This window comes from Mixophyes fleayi, chromosome 9 (genome assembly GCF_038048845.1).
Source record: "Mixophyes fleayi isolate aMixFle1 chromosome 9, aMixFle1.hap1, whole genome shotgun sequence".
NCBI lineage: Eukaryota > Metazoa > Chordata > Amphibia > Anura > Limnodynastidae > Mixophyes > Mixophyes fleayi.
Genome location: NC_134410.1, coordinates 21185068 through 21205635, shown reverse-complemented (window position 1 = coordinate 21205635; position 20568 = coordinate 21185068). Strand labels below are relative to the sequence as shown.

Genomic DNA, 20568 nt, shown 5'->3' with positions numbered 1-20568 from the left:
TATTGTATGATACTGGTCTGTACTGGGATCGTATGACTGACCCGCAGAGTGTCTTATTGTATGATACTGGTCTGTACTGGGATCGTATGAATGACCCACAAAGTGCCTTATTATAATAATACTGGTCTGTATTGGGGTTGAATGACTGGTCTGCAGAGTGCCTTATTATAATAATACTGGACTGAACTGGGGTTGAATGACTGGTCCGCAGGGTGCCTTATTATAATAATACTGGTCTGACCTGGGGTTGAGTGACTGGTCTGCAGAGTGCCTTATTATAATAATACTGGTCTGAACTGGGGTTGAGTGACTGGTCCGCAGAGTGCCTTATTATAATAATACTGGTGTGAACTGGGGTTGAATGACTGGTCCGCAGAGTGCCTTATTATAATAATACTGGACTGAACTGGGATTGAATGACTGGTCTGCAGAGTGCCTTATTATAATAATACTGGTCTGACCTGGGGTTGAATGACTGGTCTGCAGAGTGCTTTATTATAATAATACTGCTCTGACCTGGGGTTGAATGACTGATCCGCAGAGTGCCTTATTATAATAATACTGGTCTGAACTGGGGTTGAATGACTGGTCTGCAGAGTGCCTTATTATAATAATACTGCTCTGACCTGGGGTTGAATGACTGGTCTGCAGAGTGCCTTATTATAATAATACTGGTCTGGCCTGGGGTTGAATGACTGGTCCGCAGAGTGCCTTATTATAATAATACTGGTCTGACCTGGGGTTGAATGACTGGTCCGCAGAGTGCCTTATTATAATAATACTGGTCTGACCTGGGGTTGAATGACTGGTCCGCAGAGTGCCTTATTATAATAATACTGGTCTGACCTGGGGTTGAATGACTGGTCCGCAGAGTGCCTTATTATAATAATACTGGTCTGACCTGGGGTTGAATGACTGGTCCGCAGAGTGCCTTATTATAATAATACTGGACTGAACTGGGATTGAATGACTGGTCTGCAGAGTGCCTTATTATAATAATACTGGACTGAACTGGGATTGAATGTCTGGTCCACAGAGTGCCTTATTATAATAATACTGGTGTGAACTGGGGTTGAATGACTGGTCTGCAGAGTGCCATATTATAATAATACTGGTCTGAACTGGGGTTGAATGACTGGTCCGCAGAGTGCTATCCCCACTATCCGCCTACCTTCTTCACTCTACCCGAAAACTTACCATCCACCTCATACTTCCAATCTCCTCAACTTTGTCCACATCTCCTTGTAAAGCACTACAGAATTTGCTGGCGCTATATAAATAAATGTTGATGATGATGTTGATGATCTCCACACTACCCTTCCCTTTTCCCCTGCACTCACATCCATCCATGATATATTACTTTCAAAATCCCTCAATCCCCTTTCCATTACAGAAAGCTGGTTTACCTCCTCTAAAACTGTATTCCCTGCAATTCTCTCCTACAGAGGGCTCTTCCTCAGCCACACTCACAGACCTGGAAACAGACAGGAAGGCAGAGAAGGTTTCCTTCTTTCTCCATGCTACACCTTCAGGGTCATACCAATGGAACCCTCCCTCTCCTCCTCTTCCTTTGAAGCCCACACTATCCGTCTATTATCTTCACCTTTGTCTTGCTGTCATTAATCACTGCCAAGGTCCAGTTTCCAAATTCCTTTGATCTACATACTCTCATACTAGGAGATTCCAAAATTCCCATTGAAAAAACACACAGTCTCTGCTGGTAGAAAACTTAATTCACTTACTTTCTCCTTTAGTCTTTTCAAGTGGCCTAGTCTCTCTAGTATCTACTACTGTCCAACTACATCCTCTTTTCCTTTAGTGAAACCTTACCTCATGCACACCACCTGCACCTAAACCTTACCTCATGCACGCTACCTTCACCTAAACCTTACCTCATGCGCGCCACCTGCACCTAAACCTTACCTCATGCACGCCACCGCCACCTAAACCTTACCTCATGCACGCCACCTGCACCTAAACCTTACCTCATGCACACCACCTGCACCTAAACCTTACCTCATGCACACCACCTGCACCTAAACCTTACCTCATGCAAACCACCTGCACCTAAACCTCACCTCACCTGCACCTTAACCTCACCTCATGCACGCCACCTGCACCTAAACCTTACCTCATGCGCACCACCTGCACCTAAACCTCACGCACACCACCTGCACCTAAACCTCACCTCATGCACACCACCTGCACCTAAACCTTACCTCATGCACACCACCTGCACCTAAACCTCACCTCATGCACACCACCTGCACCTAAACCTCACCTCATGTACACCACCTGCACCTAAACCTTACCTCATGCACACCACCTGCACCTAAACCTCACCTCATGCACACCACCTGCACCTAAACCTCACCTCACCTGCACCTTAACCTCACCTCATGCACGCCACCTGCACCTAAACCTTACCTCATGCACACCACCTGCACCTAAACCTTACCTCATGCACACTACCTGCACCTAAACCTCACCTCATGCACACCACCTGCACCTAAACCTCACCTCACCTGCACCTTAACCTCACCTCATGCACGCCACCTGCACCTAAACCTTACCTCATGCACACCACCTGCACCTAAACCTTACCTCATGCACACCACCTGCACCTAAACCTTACCTCATGCACACCACCTGCACCTAAACCTTACCTCATGCACACCACCTGCACCTAAACCTTACCTCATGCACACCACCTGCACCTAAACCTTACCTCATGCACACCACCTGCACCTAAACCTTACCTCATGCACACCACCTGCACCTAAACCTTACCTCATGCACACCACCTGCACCTAAACCTTACCTCATGCACACCACCTGCACCTAAACCTTACCTCATGCGCACCACCTGCACCTAAACCTTACCTCATGCGCACCACCTGCACCTAAACCTTACCTCATGCGCACCACCTGCACCTAAACCTTACCTCATGCGCACCACCTGCACCTAAACCTCACCTCATGCACACCACCTGCACCTAAACCTTACCTCATGCGCACCACCTGCACCTAAACCTTACCTCATGCGCACCACCTGCACCTAAACCTCACCTCATGCACACCACCTGCACCTAAACCTTACCTCATGCGCACCACCTGCACCTAAACCTTACCTCATGCGCACCACCTGCACCTAAACCTTACCTCATGCGCACCACCTGCACCTAAACCTTACCTCATGCGCGCCACCTGCACCTAAACCTTACCTCATGCGCGCCACCTGCACCTAAACCTTACCTCATGCGCGCCACCTGCACCTAAACCTTACCTCATGCGCGCCACCTGCACCTAAACCTTACCTCATGCGCGCCACCTGCACCTAAACCTTACCTCATGCGCGCCACCTGCACCTAAACCTTACCTCATGCATGCCACCTGCACCTAAACCTTACCTCATGCACGCCACCTGCACCTAAACCTCACCTCATGCACGCCACCTGCACCTAAACCTTACCTCATGCACAAAGCAACACCTAAATACTCTCAACCCTATCCACTTCTCATCTTCAATACAACACATTCTCTCTCCTACCACTACCCTGCTCTGGCTGCCTCTCTCTACAGCAACACATTAACTTTTGTCCTAACAATGCAGCTATGGACGTCACATTTAGTCTATGATGATATAAAACTCACACATGGAATTTCAGACCCACCACATGCAAATGTAATCCTGCACTGCTCAATGTTACTAAACAAAATCTTGAACCATAGTCGTCTTCCTCCGCTATAAATTATTCCTTTCATCTTATAACACTGCCCTTTCTCTTATTAAACAAACATACTTCACTTCTCTAATATCCACCCAGTCATCTAACCCCTGATGCTTCTTTGTCATCTTTAATTACAGCTTTGCCCACCTACAGCATCTCCCCTTTCCTCACAGACCATGATTTTGACACTTACTTTAAAGACAAAATCAACACCATTCAACAAGACATTTACTCATGTCAGAACTTACACATCACACCCACCTTCTAACACACTCACCAACCCACCCTCAGATTATTCTACCCATAACCGTGGATGAAATCTGCACTCATTTCATCATCTCGCCCTGCAACCTGTTCCCTCAATCCTCTTCCCACCTAACATTTCTGCTCTCTCTCCCCTGCTGTTTGTCCACCTGTAGCTCATATCACCAATGTATCCATCCTCTTTTAAGCATGCTCTCATCACACCAATAGAAATACAATGATAGAAACCATCTCTCCACCCAGCCTCTCTTTCTCCAACTAGCTCCTTATTTCTCTCCTTCCCTTTGCCTCCAAACTCCTCGAGGGACTTGTGTTCAGCCTATCTTACTTTATTTTCTCTCACTCCCTTCTCAGTTCTCTGCAATTGGGCTTTCACCCCCAAAAGTCCACTGAGACTTCCCTCAGAATAGTGATCAATAATTGACTTACAGTAAAGTCTATGGGTCACTTCTCCATTCTGATCCTTCTGGACCTCTCTGCTGTTTTCGACACTGTTGATCACCATCTTCTCCTGCCCATTCTTGACTCCATTGGACTTCCCTCCTCCCGGAGACTTCCCCTCATATCTCCCTTATCGTCAGTAACCACAGTTTCCCAAGCCTGCACACTGATCTTCCTCTCTTGTCGCTTCACATCCACAGCACCACTTTTTAAATCCCTTCAATGGCTCCCAGTGCCCTTCAGAAACCAATTCAGATTACTCAGACTCACCTATAATGACCCCTACATCACCACTCATTCTTGCATTTCAACTACCAACATGGAATACTCTATCTGATGGCCTTGTAGATCTACCTAGTACCTTCATCTCGCCTTGTCTGTGATAAGTGATAACCATCTCTCACTCCCACCTGACCAGTACTGGGATCGTATGACTGGTCCCCATAGTGCCTTATCGCTAAAATACTGGTCTGTACTGGGATTGTATGAGTGATTTACAGAGTGTCCTATTGTAATTATACCGGTCTGTACAGAGATTGTATGTCTGGTCTACAGAGTGCTTTATTGTAATAATACTGATCTGTACTGGGATTGTTTGTTCCACAGAGTGCCTTATTGTAAAGATACTGGTCTGTACTGGGATCTATGAATGGTTTATCTGAGAGTACATACTGCTTTGTAGTGGAATTGTATGTCTAAATATATTGACCACAAAGTGCCTTATTTGATAATATTGGTCTGTACTGGGAATGTATGACTGATCCACAGAGTGCCTTATTTTAATGATTCTATTCTGCCCTTTTTGCTTGAATGTGCTTGACTGATGCCCCTGAGTGATGTATGATGAATGGAACCACCTGCAGGGCGGGGCAGTATTATGGAACTACCTGCAGGGCAGGGCAGTATTGTAGTGGTGAAACTGGAACATTTAAATGTCCCCTCTGGCACTTGGGAAAAAATCTTTAATTTCTGCTTCTACCGTATTTTGTTTCTCCAGGGGGTAAATGTGTCAAGCTGAGCGTTTTCCGGCGGGGTTGAAAAACTAATCAGATTCTAGTTATCATTTATTTAGTACATTCTACAAAATGATAGCTAGAATCTGATTGGTTGCTATAGGCAACTTCTCCACTTTTCAAACCCGCTGGAAAACTCTCAGCTTGATACATTTACCCCTAGGTGTTTCTTCAATTCAAGTCTTAACCCTTACATTTTGGGCTTAAGCTCTCCATTTGGTCATGAGATTTTAAGACTTCTTTGTATCCCAGTGACCTGGGGATGCAGCACGGCTAGAAATAGTGGTAGCTGAAACGTGGCATAATATCTGCGAGAAAGACTCTGAAACGTAATTGTAGAGAGTGATGAACTTAAGTTTCAGAAAGAGGAGCCTGAGTTCCGAGAGGGAGTCTCCAGGTAGAGCCAAGTCACTGTCATTCTGATCTGTCAGTGAGCCAAAAGGCAGAATGTGTGAGTAAAGTCTTTCCACCCATGAGTACTGAGTTTGGCAAGATACAGAAGCTGAAGGGAAATATATAGCATTTAGTGAGGTTAGATTGTTGCAAGAAATAGCTTCTTGTGGTAGTGACAGAGCAACAATCCCAATTAGAGAGAGTGTCAACTGTGCAGGAGGAAGCATGCAATAAAAATAATTCTTATTTAATCATAGAGATGGACTGGCGCTCATTCATTTGTCAACTATAAATGTTCTGTGTTGCTATGCTGCCAGTACCATGCTAATTGTACTGTGTGCCATCTCAGCACATTTATGATTGTGGATCGTCTGACCCACATAGCGCATTGCTGTAATAATACTGGTCTGTACTGGGATTGTCTGCAAAAACAGAATGACTGGTGGTAACAATACTGGAATTGTGTGACTGATCCACAAAGTGCCTCATGGCAATAACACTGGTTGTGGATCATTTATATAATCCCAGTGCGAGAATGTCTTATTGTAATGATAGTGGTCTGTACTGGGTTTGCACGCTAAGAAAAAGGCCCCCATTTGCCAACATATTTCCCCAGTTCCAGCTAAATGTGTATTCAGAGACTGTCTATAGCACCCATGTAAATAAATGAAAACTAAACTGATGACTATTCCACAGAGTGCCTTATTTTAATGATATGAGTCTCTACTTTAATTGGATATTTATACAAAGAATGCATTATGGTAAGTACTTGGCATTTCTGACTGATCCATAGAGTGCCTTATCAAGATACTGGTCCATTTTGGGATGGTATGACTGATTCACAGAGTGTCCTGTTATAGTGATATAGGTCTGTATTGGGAAAGTGTGACTGATTGTCCCTTGTTATGACACTGGGATTATACTGGGATTGTATGACTAATCCATAGAGTGCCTTATTGTAATGACATTGATCTTTATTGGATTTTTGTGATTGATCCACAGAGTGCTTTTTAGTAATGACACTGATCTGTATTATGTGACTGATTCACAAAGTGCATTATCGTAATGATACTGGTCTGTACTGGGATCGTATGACTGACACACAGAGTGCCTTATTGTATGATACTGGTCTGTACTGGGATCGTAAGACTGACCCACAGAGTGCCTTATTGTATGATACTGGTCTGTACTGGGATCGTATGACTGACCCATAGAGTGCCTTATTGTATGATACTGGTCTGTACTGGGATCGTATGACTGACCCACAGAGTGCCTTATTGTATGATACTGGTCTGTACTGGGATCGTATGACTGACCCACAGAGTGCCTTATTGTATGATACTGGTCTGTACTGGGATCATATGACTGACCCACAGAGTGCCTTATTGTATGATACTGGTCTGTACTGGGATCGTATGACTGACCCACAGAGTGCCTTATTGTATGATACTGGTCTGTACTGGGATCGTATGACTGACCCACAGAGTGCCTTATTGTAATGATACTGGTCTGTACTGGGATCGTATGACTGACCCACAGAGTACCTTATAGTAATGATACTGGTCTGTACTGGAATCGTATGACTAACCCACAGAGTGACTTATTGTAATGATACTGGTCTGTACTGGGATCGTATGACTGACCCACAGAGTGCCTTATTGTATGATACTGGTCTGTACTGGGATCATATGACTGACCCACAGAGTGCCTTATTGTATGATACTGGTCTGTACTGGGATCGTATGACTGACCCACAGAGTGCCTTATTGTATGATACTGGTCTGTACTGGGATCGTATGACTGACCTACAGAGTGCCTTATTGTATGATACTGGTCTGTACTGGTATCGTATGACTGACCCACAGAGTGCCTTATTGTATGATACTGGTCTGTACTGGGATCATATGACTGACCCACAGAGTGCCTTATTGTATGATACTGGTCTGTACTGGGATCGTATGACTGACCCACAGAGTGCCTTATTGTAATGATACTGGTCTGTACTGGGATCGTATGACTGACCCACAGAGTGACTTATTGTGATGATACTGGTCTGTACTGGGATCGTATGACTGACCTACCTTATAGTAATGATACTGGTCTGTACTGGGATTTTGTGACTATTCCACAAGGCGCCTTATTTTGATACTGGTTTGTACTGAGATTGTATAACTGGTGCACAGAATGTAGGATTATTTCACAGACTGCCTGTGCTGGTGTTTATGGGGATTGTATGACTGTTCCACAGGGCACTTGAGATTGTATAACTAGTCCATAGATTGTCTTACTGTAATGATATTGATCTGCACTGGAATAGCATGACTGATCCATAGATTGCCTTGTTGTGATAATACTGGTTTGTTCTAGAATTGTAATACTGATCCACAGAGTGGTTTAATGTAATACCAGTGTGTTGTGGGACTCTGTCTCCGTTCCACAGAGTACCTTTTGTAATCAAACTGGTCTGTATTCGGATTGTGTGATTGACCCTGTGAGGATACCACCCTTAACTGGGATCCCAGTTACCCTCTGCGGGATTCAACTCACTCGGGTAGACCAGAATATATCCAAAATAAGACTTTATTACGACAGCACAACACCACAAGACGTTCACAAGATACAGGGTAAATGGTAGCATGTACCCTCCAGCAGCCTCTTGCAGTCAGCACTCCAAAGTAATAATCTCTGTCTCTTTCAGAGTCTTATCCTCCCGCAATATTACCACTACAGATTAGCAAAACAGTTATAGTGTTGCCCAGCTTTGGTTACTGGCTCACACCGACCCTGTCCTGGTAGGGTTCCCTCCAGCGGTACTACGATGCCTGGCCCAGAGTCCTTTTCACTGGTGTCTTGTACACCAGGATCCTCCAAGATAGAATAGCCCCCTTGACATTCCCTATATTCTTCCCTGTATACACAGGAAGTAGGGTCAAATGTCTCAAACCTCCCCATTACAGCAGGGGACGACTTTATCTGCTAGACATACGTCCCTGTTACCTTGATTATACAATAGAATGGCTTAACTCAATTAGCTATTTTGGCTGGATACACTAAACATGGGGTTACAATATTACAGCACGCTTACATGAAACAATAAGACTTTTAACACATTGTATCAGCAGTGTTACACCATCTGAATCTGTGATGCATTTTGATACAATAACATTTATATTGATACATATTGATACATTTCCCAATGCTATTTCACCCAATATTTTAATGTGGAGGCACATTGCATATCATTTAGAAGTTCTAATCTCATTACCTCTCAGATTACCTGTTGACCTAGCTAATTAACATGGGCTGCCAGCTAGTTAACTCAGACATTGTTCCGATTACAAACCAAATCGAAACTGCCCTTCATAACAATGGACATTTGAGACAAATGGTAATTACCTTAGCTAGCACAAGCAAAATGACTGCTGCTGTCCTGTTATTTTCACACAGTATGGCAATATTCTTTATATTTATACTACATATAATGTTGCAGGTAATAGCAAGGGCAAAATGTACCTAATAAAATGAACTACTAATTCACATAATACACTGATGCTCTGGTGTATATACTTAGACTGGGCAAAGGATTAAAAGGTACATTAAACCGTGAGAAACGGGTGATGAATACAAAGTTCTCAGTCCAGTAGCACCCTGTTTCCTCACAGACCCGTACAGAGCATTAGTGTGATACTGGTCTGTACTGGGGTTATATGACTGATCCACAGAGTGCCTTATTGTAATGATATTGGCATTTACTGGTAAGTGCTTGGCGCACGGGTGATGATGTCAATGATCTCCATGGTGTCTTATTATTATTTTTTTCCATCCTATTGGTTAACACAGAATAATGACCAGGGAAGATCCTCCAGATTGTGCCCCGGAGGAGAAACAGCACCCCCTTGAGTTCCAAAGTCCCATCCTAGAGAAACGGAAGAGACCAGTGGTTCACCCCTCGGCTCCGGCTCCCCTTCCTAAGGATTATGGTAAAACCATGGGAAACACACACACCAGCAATGACATTCAGCCTGCTGTGACAGGAAGAGCTTATTTCTTTTTGTTCGTGACAAAATATAGCTATCAATAACTTTTTCTTTCTTTCCAACCCTCCTATCCCACCACAGCATTCACATTCTTTGACCCCAATGACCCCGCGTGCCAGGAAATCTTATTTGATCCCCAAACTAGTGTCCCTGAACTGTTTGCTATTATCCGACAATGGGTCCCACAGGTCCAGCACAAGATTGATGTTATTGGCAGTGAGGTAAGTTCTATGTGATTGTGGGATTGGGTGTGGATATAGCCCTACCTTATTTAGCAATAGATAAGACATCGAGCAGTGGCTGAGCGAAATATCAAATGTTCAGATACGTTATTTAGTAAGTCCAAAGACAACTAAGATATACCCGTTGTGAGGATGAACTCTCATGAATATTGATTCAGGTCACAAAATTCATGGGGGTAAATGTATCAAGCTGAGAGTATTCCGGCGGGTTTGATCAGATTCTAGCTATCATTTATTTAGTACATTCTACAAAATGATAGCTATAATCTGATTGGTTGCTATAGGCAACATCTCCACTTGTCAAACCCGCCGGAAAACTCTCAGCTTAAAACATTTGCCCCTTGGTCTCCAGTGTCCCTCAGTGAAGGTTTTTCTGATTGAACTGGTAGCTGCATTCTCTTTAATATTGATTCATCCCAAAAGAATGGGTTTATCCATTGTATGCACAATTACCGTCTGGTCCAAAGAACGTATTACCGTCTGGTCCAAAGAGTGCTCCTCATTAAGCTTACAGGAGGAGGTGCATTGTGATTGGTCAGTGTATTTTGCATCAATATCTTCAGGAGCTCTGCGCTGACAGCGAGAGGCTCTACGGCAGATGGAGAGTTATGCCGGCAGACAGCAGGGAGAGACCTAACTCTTCTCCATCCTCAAACATATTATTTCTATAGGTCATTTTGGGAACACATGCTATAGATCAGTTGGGTACTAGCTGTATTACATGGTATTAGATGAAAAATATGTTCACCAGCTGAGATTGTTTACTATGGAGCGTATAATATAGTAATGTTCCATGGATTTGGGATGTAAGTAGATATTAACATGGGTGTGCATTTTTGGTCTAGGGAGGTCGTTTGGGGTTTACATAAATTTAAACTAATGTGAGCTTTGTTTTATTCACTGGGCAACAAGCCAAACCAGTTTAGCAACCCTACAAGGTCTGCAGATTTTGGGGTTGAAGTAGACATACCATAATGTTGATATGGCTTGTTTATTGAGTTTTAGAAAGCTATACATTAATGTTGACACAGCTGTAGATTGTGATTCAGACAGACAGCAACATATGGTGGTACTTTGGATGACATGAACTGTTTTTTGGGGTGCAGGTAAAATTAGACTTGCATTGATGTGGGATATATGAGGGATAAGCTAAACATATGCTTAGTGGACATTGTATTTTGGAGAGCAAGTAACTGTAAATATTATAATAATGACATCCATTTCTCTGATAGATCTTGACAAGGGGTTGTCATGTGAATGACAGAGATGGGCTAACAGACATGACCTTATTACACTACGCGTGCAAAGCTGGAGCTCATGGTGTGGGTAATGTATCATTCATCTGTGTACTATGTACTGTACATTGGGAACACAGGGCCTGATTCATTATGGAAAGTAAAGCAAAAAAAATTAGTAACTTTGAACCTTGGCAAAACCATGTTGCATTGGTGGGGGGGGGGGGGTAAAATGTGATGGCAGATTTATAGTTGGGGTAGAGCATGTCCTAGATCAACTTTTAATGTCAGTGTAGAAATAAAGCTATCAAGTATTTGAGTCCTACATAAAAAAAACAGCCAGTATTTTCCTTATGTGCAAAATAATAAACTCATTTGCACCCCTTACATTGCTACAAGGTTTTGCCAAGGTTCAAAGTTACTCATTTCTTTGCTTTACTTTCCTTAATGAATCAGGCCCACAGTGTGTAATGCACAAGTATATTACTATTCTCTTTTCTTTATAGGACGCCACAAGGCTCCCACACGCGCCACATAGGGTGTTAGAACATACAACAAAACCAAATAGATACATACATAACCCCCATCTCCTCCCTTTGCTTGTCCTCCCTTCTCTCCTCTTGCCTCAACTGGCTCCTCTTGTGCCTGGTCTGTTTACCCTCCCTTAGGATGTAAGCTCGTATGAGCAGGGCCCCCTCCCCTCCTGTCTCCATACCTGTTCTTCCGCTCCATCTTTACTGCATATGACTAGCCGAAGTATTGGTACTTTTTGTTCATTGTTCTGTATGGTTTTACCCTGTATAGTCTACTGTTAGTACTGTGTGCTGCGCTGCGGATACCTTGTGGCGCCTAACAAATAAATAATAATAATAATAATAATAATAATAATAATAATAATAATATAAGAGCAACGGGATATGGGAAGAGGACCCTGCCAGTGTGAGCTTACATTCTAAAGGGAGGGGGTGATAAGAAACAATAGGAAATGGGAACAAAAGGCATAGTGGGGTTCATTATAGTGCAGAGGTCTGCAAGATACTGAGTCCGTGATGAAACGAGGCCTAGATGATCCCATGATGGTCCCATGATGGGCAACGTCCAGAAGGGTGCAGGGTCCTAGAATGTGCAGGAGCTGTGATTGTGTCTGGGCTTAGAAAGTGGAAGTGACCATGGAGGTATGACAGTGGCAATGTAATCAGCAATGCAATACGTGGTGAAACAACAGCAACACAGCACTATGGCAACGCATTGTTATGGTAACTGTAGAACCGTACAATAATAGTAACGTAAAGAGTGAGACAGGGAAATAACGAGAGAAAAGAAAGATATAATTACCAAGTAACAATGTCCAGGACAGTGACATAAGAAGTGTAGGGACAGGATGCAGGATGGTGAAATTAGTATCAGAGATTGTATCTTGCTAGTTCATCTGTGTTGTGTAACTGTGTATTTCCATACACTTTGTGCGAAAACCCACTAAGTGTAGGAAACCCCAACATGTCACACTCCAACACATTTCCCCTTAGAGTGACTGCTACGATATAGTTGGGATCAGTGGAAATTTAGACGTGGCGGTACGAATGTAACCGGAATGTAAGGGATGGGAATGTGACCACTGGTCGGGATGAATACAAACTAGTTACATCTTTGTTAATCAGTCAGCTGGGATAAAAACCCTATTGGTCTTAGATCACTTGGGTAGAAGAGTGCCAGGCCAGTGTCACAAACTATGCTTCACTGATCAGCAGCCCTGCACGGGTTATACCAATAGATGACAATTTACTGTTACATACTTTAAAAAAAATATCACACAAGTCTATGGAGTCTATGCATCAAGCTTAAACAAGTGATGTTACTATACATATATAAACTATAATTTGTACATTCAGGAGACCCCGCCGCCGCTGTACGTCTGACCAACCAGCTTCTCCTGCTGAGGGCAGATGTCACCCTGCGCAGCCGCTGGACTAACATGAACGCCCTGCACTACGCTGCCTACTTTGATGTTCCGGAACTTTTGCGCATCTTACTGAAAGCATCAAAATCCAAAGGTGAGAAAATGGTGCAAGTTATGGGGGCTATCCAAAGGATTATAATGAGAGGTTGCTCATAGTTATAGGAGAGCTATTGGGAGTAAGAGGAGGAGTCATTGGGAGCGACATCGTCAGAAGAAGAGAGTGGGTATTATAGGAATTCTAAGGAGATGTTATTGCAAGGGTTAATACTCTGAGCTATGATGAGAATGAGTAAGGGGATTTTCTGTGTGTGTATGTATGTATGTATATATATATATATATATATATATATAGATGTGTGTGTATATATATATATATATATATAGATGTGTGTGTATATATAGATATATATAGATGTGTGTGTATATATAGATATATATAGATATATAGATCTATATATAGATAGATAGAGATATAGATAGATATAGATATATAGATATATAAAATAATTACAATACTTACCCTTATCTTCCCTGTTAGTGCTAAATTCCACCTGCAGTGATTTCAACCATGGTACCGCACTGCACATTGCTGCATCTAACCTGTGTTTGGGATCCGTCAAGTGTCTGCTGGAACATGGAGCCAACCCCTCGGTCAGGGTGAGAAACCTTTGAGGAATGTCCCCTTTTCTCTGTCTGTCTGCTGCACAAGGATTAGCTGAAATATGAGAAACAGTCCCATAGTAGCAAGTGACATTACTTAGGATAGCCCATGGTTGATATATGGTGTTAATATTGTATTTCAGTCTTGCGTATGGACTGGTCATCTCAGGAGTTCCCAGAAGCAATCATGGAAAGTGGATCATGCCCCTTCCTGGGGATAGAGACGTTCTAAGTGTGACTGATGTTAATCAGAATGATGAAGACTTGACTTTACCCATTGTTTTCCCTTTACAGAACAATAAGGGCCAGGTCCCAGCGGACGTGGTTCCTGACCCCATGGATATGGGTCTAGATAAAGCCGAGTCTGCCATGATTGCCAAGGAACTGATGCAGCTGCTGCAGGATGCCGTGCCCTTGACTTGCAACCTGCCCAAGGTCACACTACCAAACTATGACAACATCCCCGGCAACCTGATGCTGGCATCGCTGGGGATGCGGCTGGGCGATCGTGTACTGTTGGACTCAGAAAAGGTACTAAGTGAAGCCGTTAATGTTTATCTTCTCCCGCCTGGTTGTCTACAACATGCTACAAATCGTATAATACAGGAGCTTATCTTTCTTAGACATCCTTGGGTGAAGTAAGAGTTCAGCAATGGAACGACATGGTAATAATCAGCTCACCTCTGCATCCTGTGTTTTTTGGCAGGCTGGCACAGTACGCTTCTGTGGCACCACTGAATTTGCCAGTGGACAGTGGGTGGGAGTGGAGTTGGATGAGCCAGAAGGGAAGAATGATGGCGGTGTTGGAGGCATCCACTACTTCATCTGCCCCCCCAAACACGGTGAGTGATCCCTATAACAAATCCAGTATGTGTGACTACCACTGGGGTCTTATTGTACCTTTAAATATTAGTAGAACGTGTACAGAGGGGTCCAGAGGGGAATGAACCTGTGAATGAAAAAGCTGTGATTCAAGGTACCTGATACAAGAAGGTTCTGTTCTGAAAAGCAGACACTTTGAGAAATGTAAGATTTAATTGATACATTTGTGCCCAAGAACATTTGCACAAATCTAATTAGGCTCTCCACATTGTGTAACGCTAGGTACACACTGAAGAATTGTTCGATCAACGTGTTATCTCAAACGATTGTACCTACGACTGAAGGTCCAATCAGTCTGGCGATTCATCCATACACACTGACATGATTTACCTTCAGATCTGTGCTCTTCATCTGGTCCTCTAGTCTTCAGAGAATGACAGCACAATATTCATTCATTCTTGTCACACTGATTAAAACCACCTTGTTATAGCTATCCACATGTCCTAACGAATTTCGTTAGCTTTTATGACTCTGAAACGAAACATTATGTCTCAGAACAAACAAATTAATTATTCCTTCTACAGCACTCTCTACATTTATTCACTGAGACATTCATCGATAGCATTGGCTGAAAAGAGCCCGACTCTGTAAACTCTATGGGGATCATGAGCATGAGTGCATATACACTACAGGATCAATCGGAAAATATTAAACAGTACGACCAACCAAATGAGCCGATGATCGGCACTTTGGGACGATTTTCGACCATCGTGTCACTATACACACTAACCCAACTTCCGACCGAACGGTCATATGTCGGCTGATTTGCCCGATTATTGAACGAAAATGCTCCAGTGTGTACCAGGCCTTAGTCCTCACCGCTCTCAGAGGTCAGTTGAAACTACTATTAATGAAGAAGGCGACTAGTAACCAACAACAAAAATTTTGACATAAAATAAACCTGACACCCTGTTTACTTGCAAGTTAAAACCCAATCAAAGGGCTGCATTTACCAGAGACATTCGGAACCCAATTGGACAATACCTGCACAAACCTCTTGAAATCTTAGATTCCTTTGCTTCCTATTAGAAACACCTTTACTTTAATTTTCAAAAATGAATAGCTACACCTAGGTGGATATGCTATTGCTCCTCCCTAACCATAGACCAGTTTCTGGTTTTAAATGTTCTTGAACAAAAAAAACAAAAAACAATCTTTGTAATACACAATCTGGGTGTACGTGTCACTATTCCACAACCAAATATCCTGTATGGATCTAGATCAGTGTTTCCCAAACCCAGTCCTCAGGACTCCCTAGCAGTACATGTTTTCCATATCTCCTTGCTGGAGCACAGGTGTATTCATTACTGACTGACACAGTGTAGCAGGTGGTATAATTATTTCACTGGTCACCTGGAAATCCTGCACTGTTAGTGGGTCCTGAGGACCGGAATTGAGAAACACTGTTCTAGATGGTAGCGTACAATTCCTTCCACCTTCACTTCATTTATTTATTTTTCTCCTTTACCTACTATCTTTCCTTCACGACCAAATGTCTTGTTAGGATGTTAAATGTTGATTACGTTTTATGTAATCTATAAAATAAAAAAAGAGAAAGCCGTGTTAGGATTTTTCTGCTTGCGGTGCTGTTTATCTGATTGCTTTTCCTGCACAACGAAAATTGGCAAATAAAACACATTAAATTATATATTTCTATTGATTATAGGATATATTTTAAAGCAATAAAGTCGAAAATGAATTGTTGATGATAGAGACCGACTGGCCTACCTAGGCAGGTCATTTTTCTTATTTATAGTTTATCCTTAGGCCTAGACCAGCCTTTTTCATGACTATCCAGCAGTTTCACTGTAACTCATCTTACTATATAACTCCAACGGGTGCTCTTTAAGGGCACTCTCCGCAGCACACTAATCAATATCTCTAATAACATTGAAACAGCTGTCTGCAAGTTTAATTTATGTCTCTGCATTCCTGTAATTACTAATCAAGTAAGTAAGTAAGTGGTCCTGAAAGCATGAGAGGCCAATAACGAGCGAGTATGGAGGGAGGAAAGGTTACACGAGGAAGAACATTTCTACAGAAAGAGGGAGAGATCCATGGAATAGTCTCCCAGCAGTTGTGGTAGGGACTCAGACAGTAAAGAATTAAAGAGTACACGGGCCAAACGTATTGCTCTTGTTAAGACTTAGGGCTAGTTTTACTAATACTGCGGGTTTGAAAAAGTGGAGATGTTGCCTATAGCAACCAATCAGATTCTAGCTGTCGTTTATTTAGTGCACTCTACATAATGACAGCTAGAATCTGATTGGTTGCTGTAGGCAACATCTCCACTTTTTCAAACCCGCAGTTTAGTAATTCTACCCCTTAGATAGTAAATATTAAAAAAAAACCTCCCACCATCTGACTCAACCCACCCCCAAGAAAGGGGTGACTAGATATATGTGTATGTTCCTTTCTGCTGTCACAGTCTATGTTCCTGTGTCCCTATGTATGGAAGTATTTGGAATTCTCTATGAACAGTTCATGGAGTCACATACAGTTCTTCATTGTTTAGTCCTGTGGGATTATGCGGGTTGTTCTAAATAAATTGTGAACATGTGAATACCTTTTATAATAAGGTTCTTACTGCATTATTTATATTTTAGGGGATCTCATGGACCTCATTATGACCCGAAAGTGTGCTCTCACTAAAACTAATTAGAGTACGAGACTGTGGATCCATCTATATGTACATGTGCCATGGAGTGAGACCGCTCTATTATGTACTGAACACAATAATTAACCCATATTTGCCAACTTTCTGAAATTGGCTTCCGGGAGCCTGCCCTGGGGAGGTGGGCGTGAGGGGGGCAGGGCGCCAAAATCTCGTCATTTTGGACCCGCCCCCGGTGACGTAATGACACAAACGTCATTTTACATAATGACGCAAACGTCTTTTTACACCGGAGGTGGGGCTAAATGCCGCGATTCCCGGGAGACTGCCATACTCTCCCGGGAGTCTGTGAAACTCACCCAAAATGCGGGAGTCTCCCGGACATTCCAGGAGAGTTGGCAAGTATGAATTAACCTTCTTAAACAAAGGAACGTGCATGATTCGGGACTGTGTAATTCCAATCCACTGTATTACAATGACTGTCTCATGTCCACTCAATATCTTTACATGCTTTGATTTCTAGGAATTTTTGCTTCAGTGTCTAAGATCAGTAAAGCCCCAGGTGAGACCCCATCCTCTGTTACGTCCACACCAAAGACCCCACGTATGGACTTCTCCAGAGTCACCGGCAAGGGGAGGAAGGAGAGAAAAGGTGTGCCTGCGTTTTACTACAGCCCTGCCAATTCAAATCCAGTCCTGTGTGATCAACCCCCTTAAACAGCTATTATAATAACAATAATTTTATTTTCAGAATCATTTATTTACTTCTTGCTAAGTAAAGCCAACCTGATGTTCTGATCACGCTATTACTCTCACGTAGTCCATAAATATATATTAAAATAAGGTTCTTTCTTAAGACTGGCCCTGTTTTCTTAAGCTTCGGCTTACTTCTCTGATTTCCACCATCCCTTTCACTCTCTGGCCTAGAAATAATCTGATTTGCTTTACCTTGTTACCGTGTTTGTATATATTTTTGTTCTTTCTGTATCATGTTGTTTCTCGGATCTTTGTTTCCGGTATATGTAATGTACAGCGCTGCGGACCCTTTGTGGCGCCTTATAAGTTAAAGATAATAATAATAATAATAATTGTATCAAGTCAATATGTTTTGCTGAATGTTTGCAGAAACATCACTATTAATAAATAGGGTATATTTACAATGTATACATGGTTTACATAGTATGTAACAGGCTGACTACACTAGCTGTACTACAGAGATACACTGTACAAGTGGCTGTCATAGTATGTAACAGGATGACTACACTAGCTGTACAACAGAGATACAATGTACAAGTGGCTGTCATAGTATGTAACAGGCTGACTACACTAGCTGCACTACAGAGATATATATATATATATATATATATATATATATATATATACAAGTTAACCCGTGCATTTGGGCCTAGCCCAGGGCTCCTCAGGGGAAGAGCGTTACTTCCCGACGCAAGCGCCCTTTTTTAACGTGGTTTTGTCCACATGTCACCACCTCATCATTTTTCTCCATCACCTCATCCTTCATCTTCATCGCCACATCCTTCATCAAGCTACTTAAGGTGTTAAAAACTCCCTACTGTCATCCCCGGCAACCACCAACCACTCCCAACTGTCACTTCTCCTTCAAGAAATATATAGGTCAGTGTATAACTCTGCCCAGCAGGTGGCGCTGCAGCTTGTTTTTTTTTTTTCACACACGCCACTAGGCATTTATATAGTAGAATATATATATATATATATATATATATATATATATATATATATAGTAGGAAACAGTCTGGCATCATTATTTATTACAGATAGAAATTATCTAGCGGTTGACATGGTAGCGGTTGGCATGGTAGTGGGTGACATAGTAAGAACACATTGGCAGCAATATCAGTACTGTTGTGGTATAATCGCTGTGCCGATAAGGAACAGGCTGGCAGCACTGACATTACTATGTAGGCACAATGAACCAGTGGATGTTAGACTAAGCGTTTGGATGGCAGCAGTTACTGTACTGTTGGTGGTCGACAACTCAGTCTTTCTTTTTTTATGTGCTCACTCCCAGCAACGCAAAAGAAGTCCATCAGTGTGGGAAGCCTGGACACAGAGGGGCTGAATATCAACCTGGGGGACCAAGTGCTCGTGGCTGGACAGAAGCAGGGGGTGGTACGGTTCTATGGCAAGACAGATTTTGCTCCAGGTAATTCCCATATTGCAAGAGAATAGGATGGGAATAACAGAGTATTAAAATAAAATCTGAACAGGGGATAATAGGAGCAATTTTAGGGAGATGTTAGATGGAATAATAGAAAATTTTTTCAAGAGGAGTTATAGGCAAATGATACAGTATGCACAGTAATAGGGTATGCTATAGGGCAGGATATATATAGTGTAGTAACCAGGGTCACATGGGGTGGTAGGCGGAGTTATATGAAGTAATATAAGTTATAGGGAGCAGATATGTACAGTAATAGGGTACGTTATAAGGAAGGATATATATAGTGTAGTAACCAGGGTCACATGGGGTGGTAGGCAGAGTTATATGAAGTAATATAAGTTATAGGGAGCAGATATGTACATTAATGGGGTACGTTATAAGGAAGGATATATATAGTGTAGTAACCAGGGTCACATGGGGTGGTAGGCAGAGTTATATGAAGTAATATAAGTTATAGGGAGCAGATATGTACAGTAATAGGGTGTTATAAGGAAGGATATATATAGTGTAGTAACCGAGGTTACATGGGGTGGTAGGCGGAGTTATATGAAGTAATATAAGTAATAGGGAGCAGATATGTACAGTAATAGGGTGTTATAAGGAAAGACATATATAGTGTAGTAACCGGGGTCACATGGGGTGGTAGGCGGAGTTATATGAAGTAATATAAGTTATAGGGAGCAGATATGTACAGTAATAGGGTGTTATAAGGAAAGACATATATAGTGTAGTAACCGGGGTCACATGGGGTGGTAGGCGGAGTTATATGAAGTAATATAAGTTATAGGGAGCAGATATGTACAGTAATAGGGTGTTATAGGGAAGGATATATATATAGTGTAGTAACCGGGGTCACATGGGGTGGTAGGCAGAGTTATATGAAGTAATATAAGTTA

General features: G+C 42.5%; 1 protein-coding gene across 2 annotated transcripts in view; it reads left to right on the top strand.

The window, feature by feature from the left end:
- CLIP3 (CAP-Gly domain containing linker protein 3) overlaps positions 1–20568 on the top strand; it is a 59752-nt gene that overhangs the window by 28566 nt on the left and 10618 nt on the right. For both annotated transcript variants that reach the window (XR_012679222.1, XM_075186845.1), the window contains exons 2-10: positions 9683–9822; positions 9961–10100; positions 11354–11447; positions 13246–13407; positions 13852–13970; positions 14268–14504; positions 14680–14815; positions 17993–18121; positions 19520–19654. Coding sequence is in view for 1 of the 2 variants with exons in the window: in XM_075186845.1 (XP_075042946.1) it covers positions 9687–9822; positions 9961–10100; positions 11354–11447; positions 13246–13407; positions 13852–13970; positions 14268–14504; positions 14680–14815; positions 17993–18121; positions 19520–19654 (1288 nt within the window). In the remaining variant the exon portion in view is untranslated. The remainder of the gene's footprint in view (positions 1–9682; positions 9823–9960; positions 10101–11353; positions 11448–13245; positions 13408–13851; positions 13971–14267; positions 14505–14679; positions 14816–17992; positions 18122–19519; positions 19655–20568) is intronic.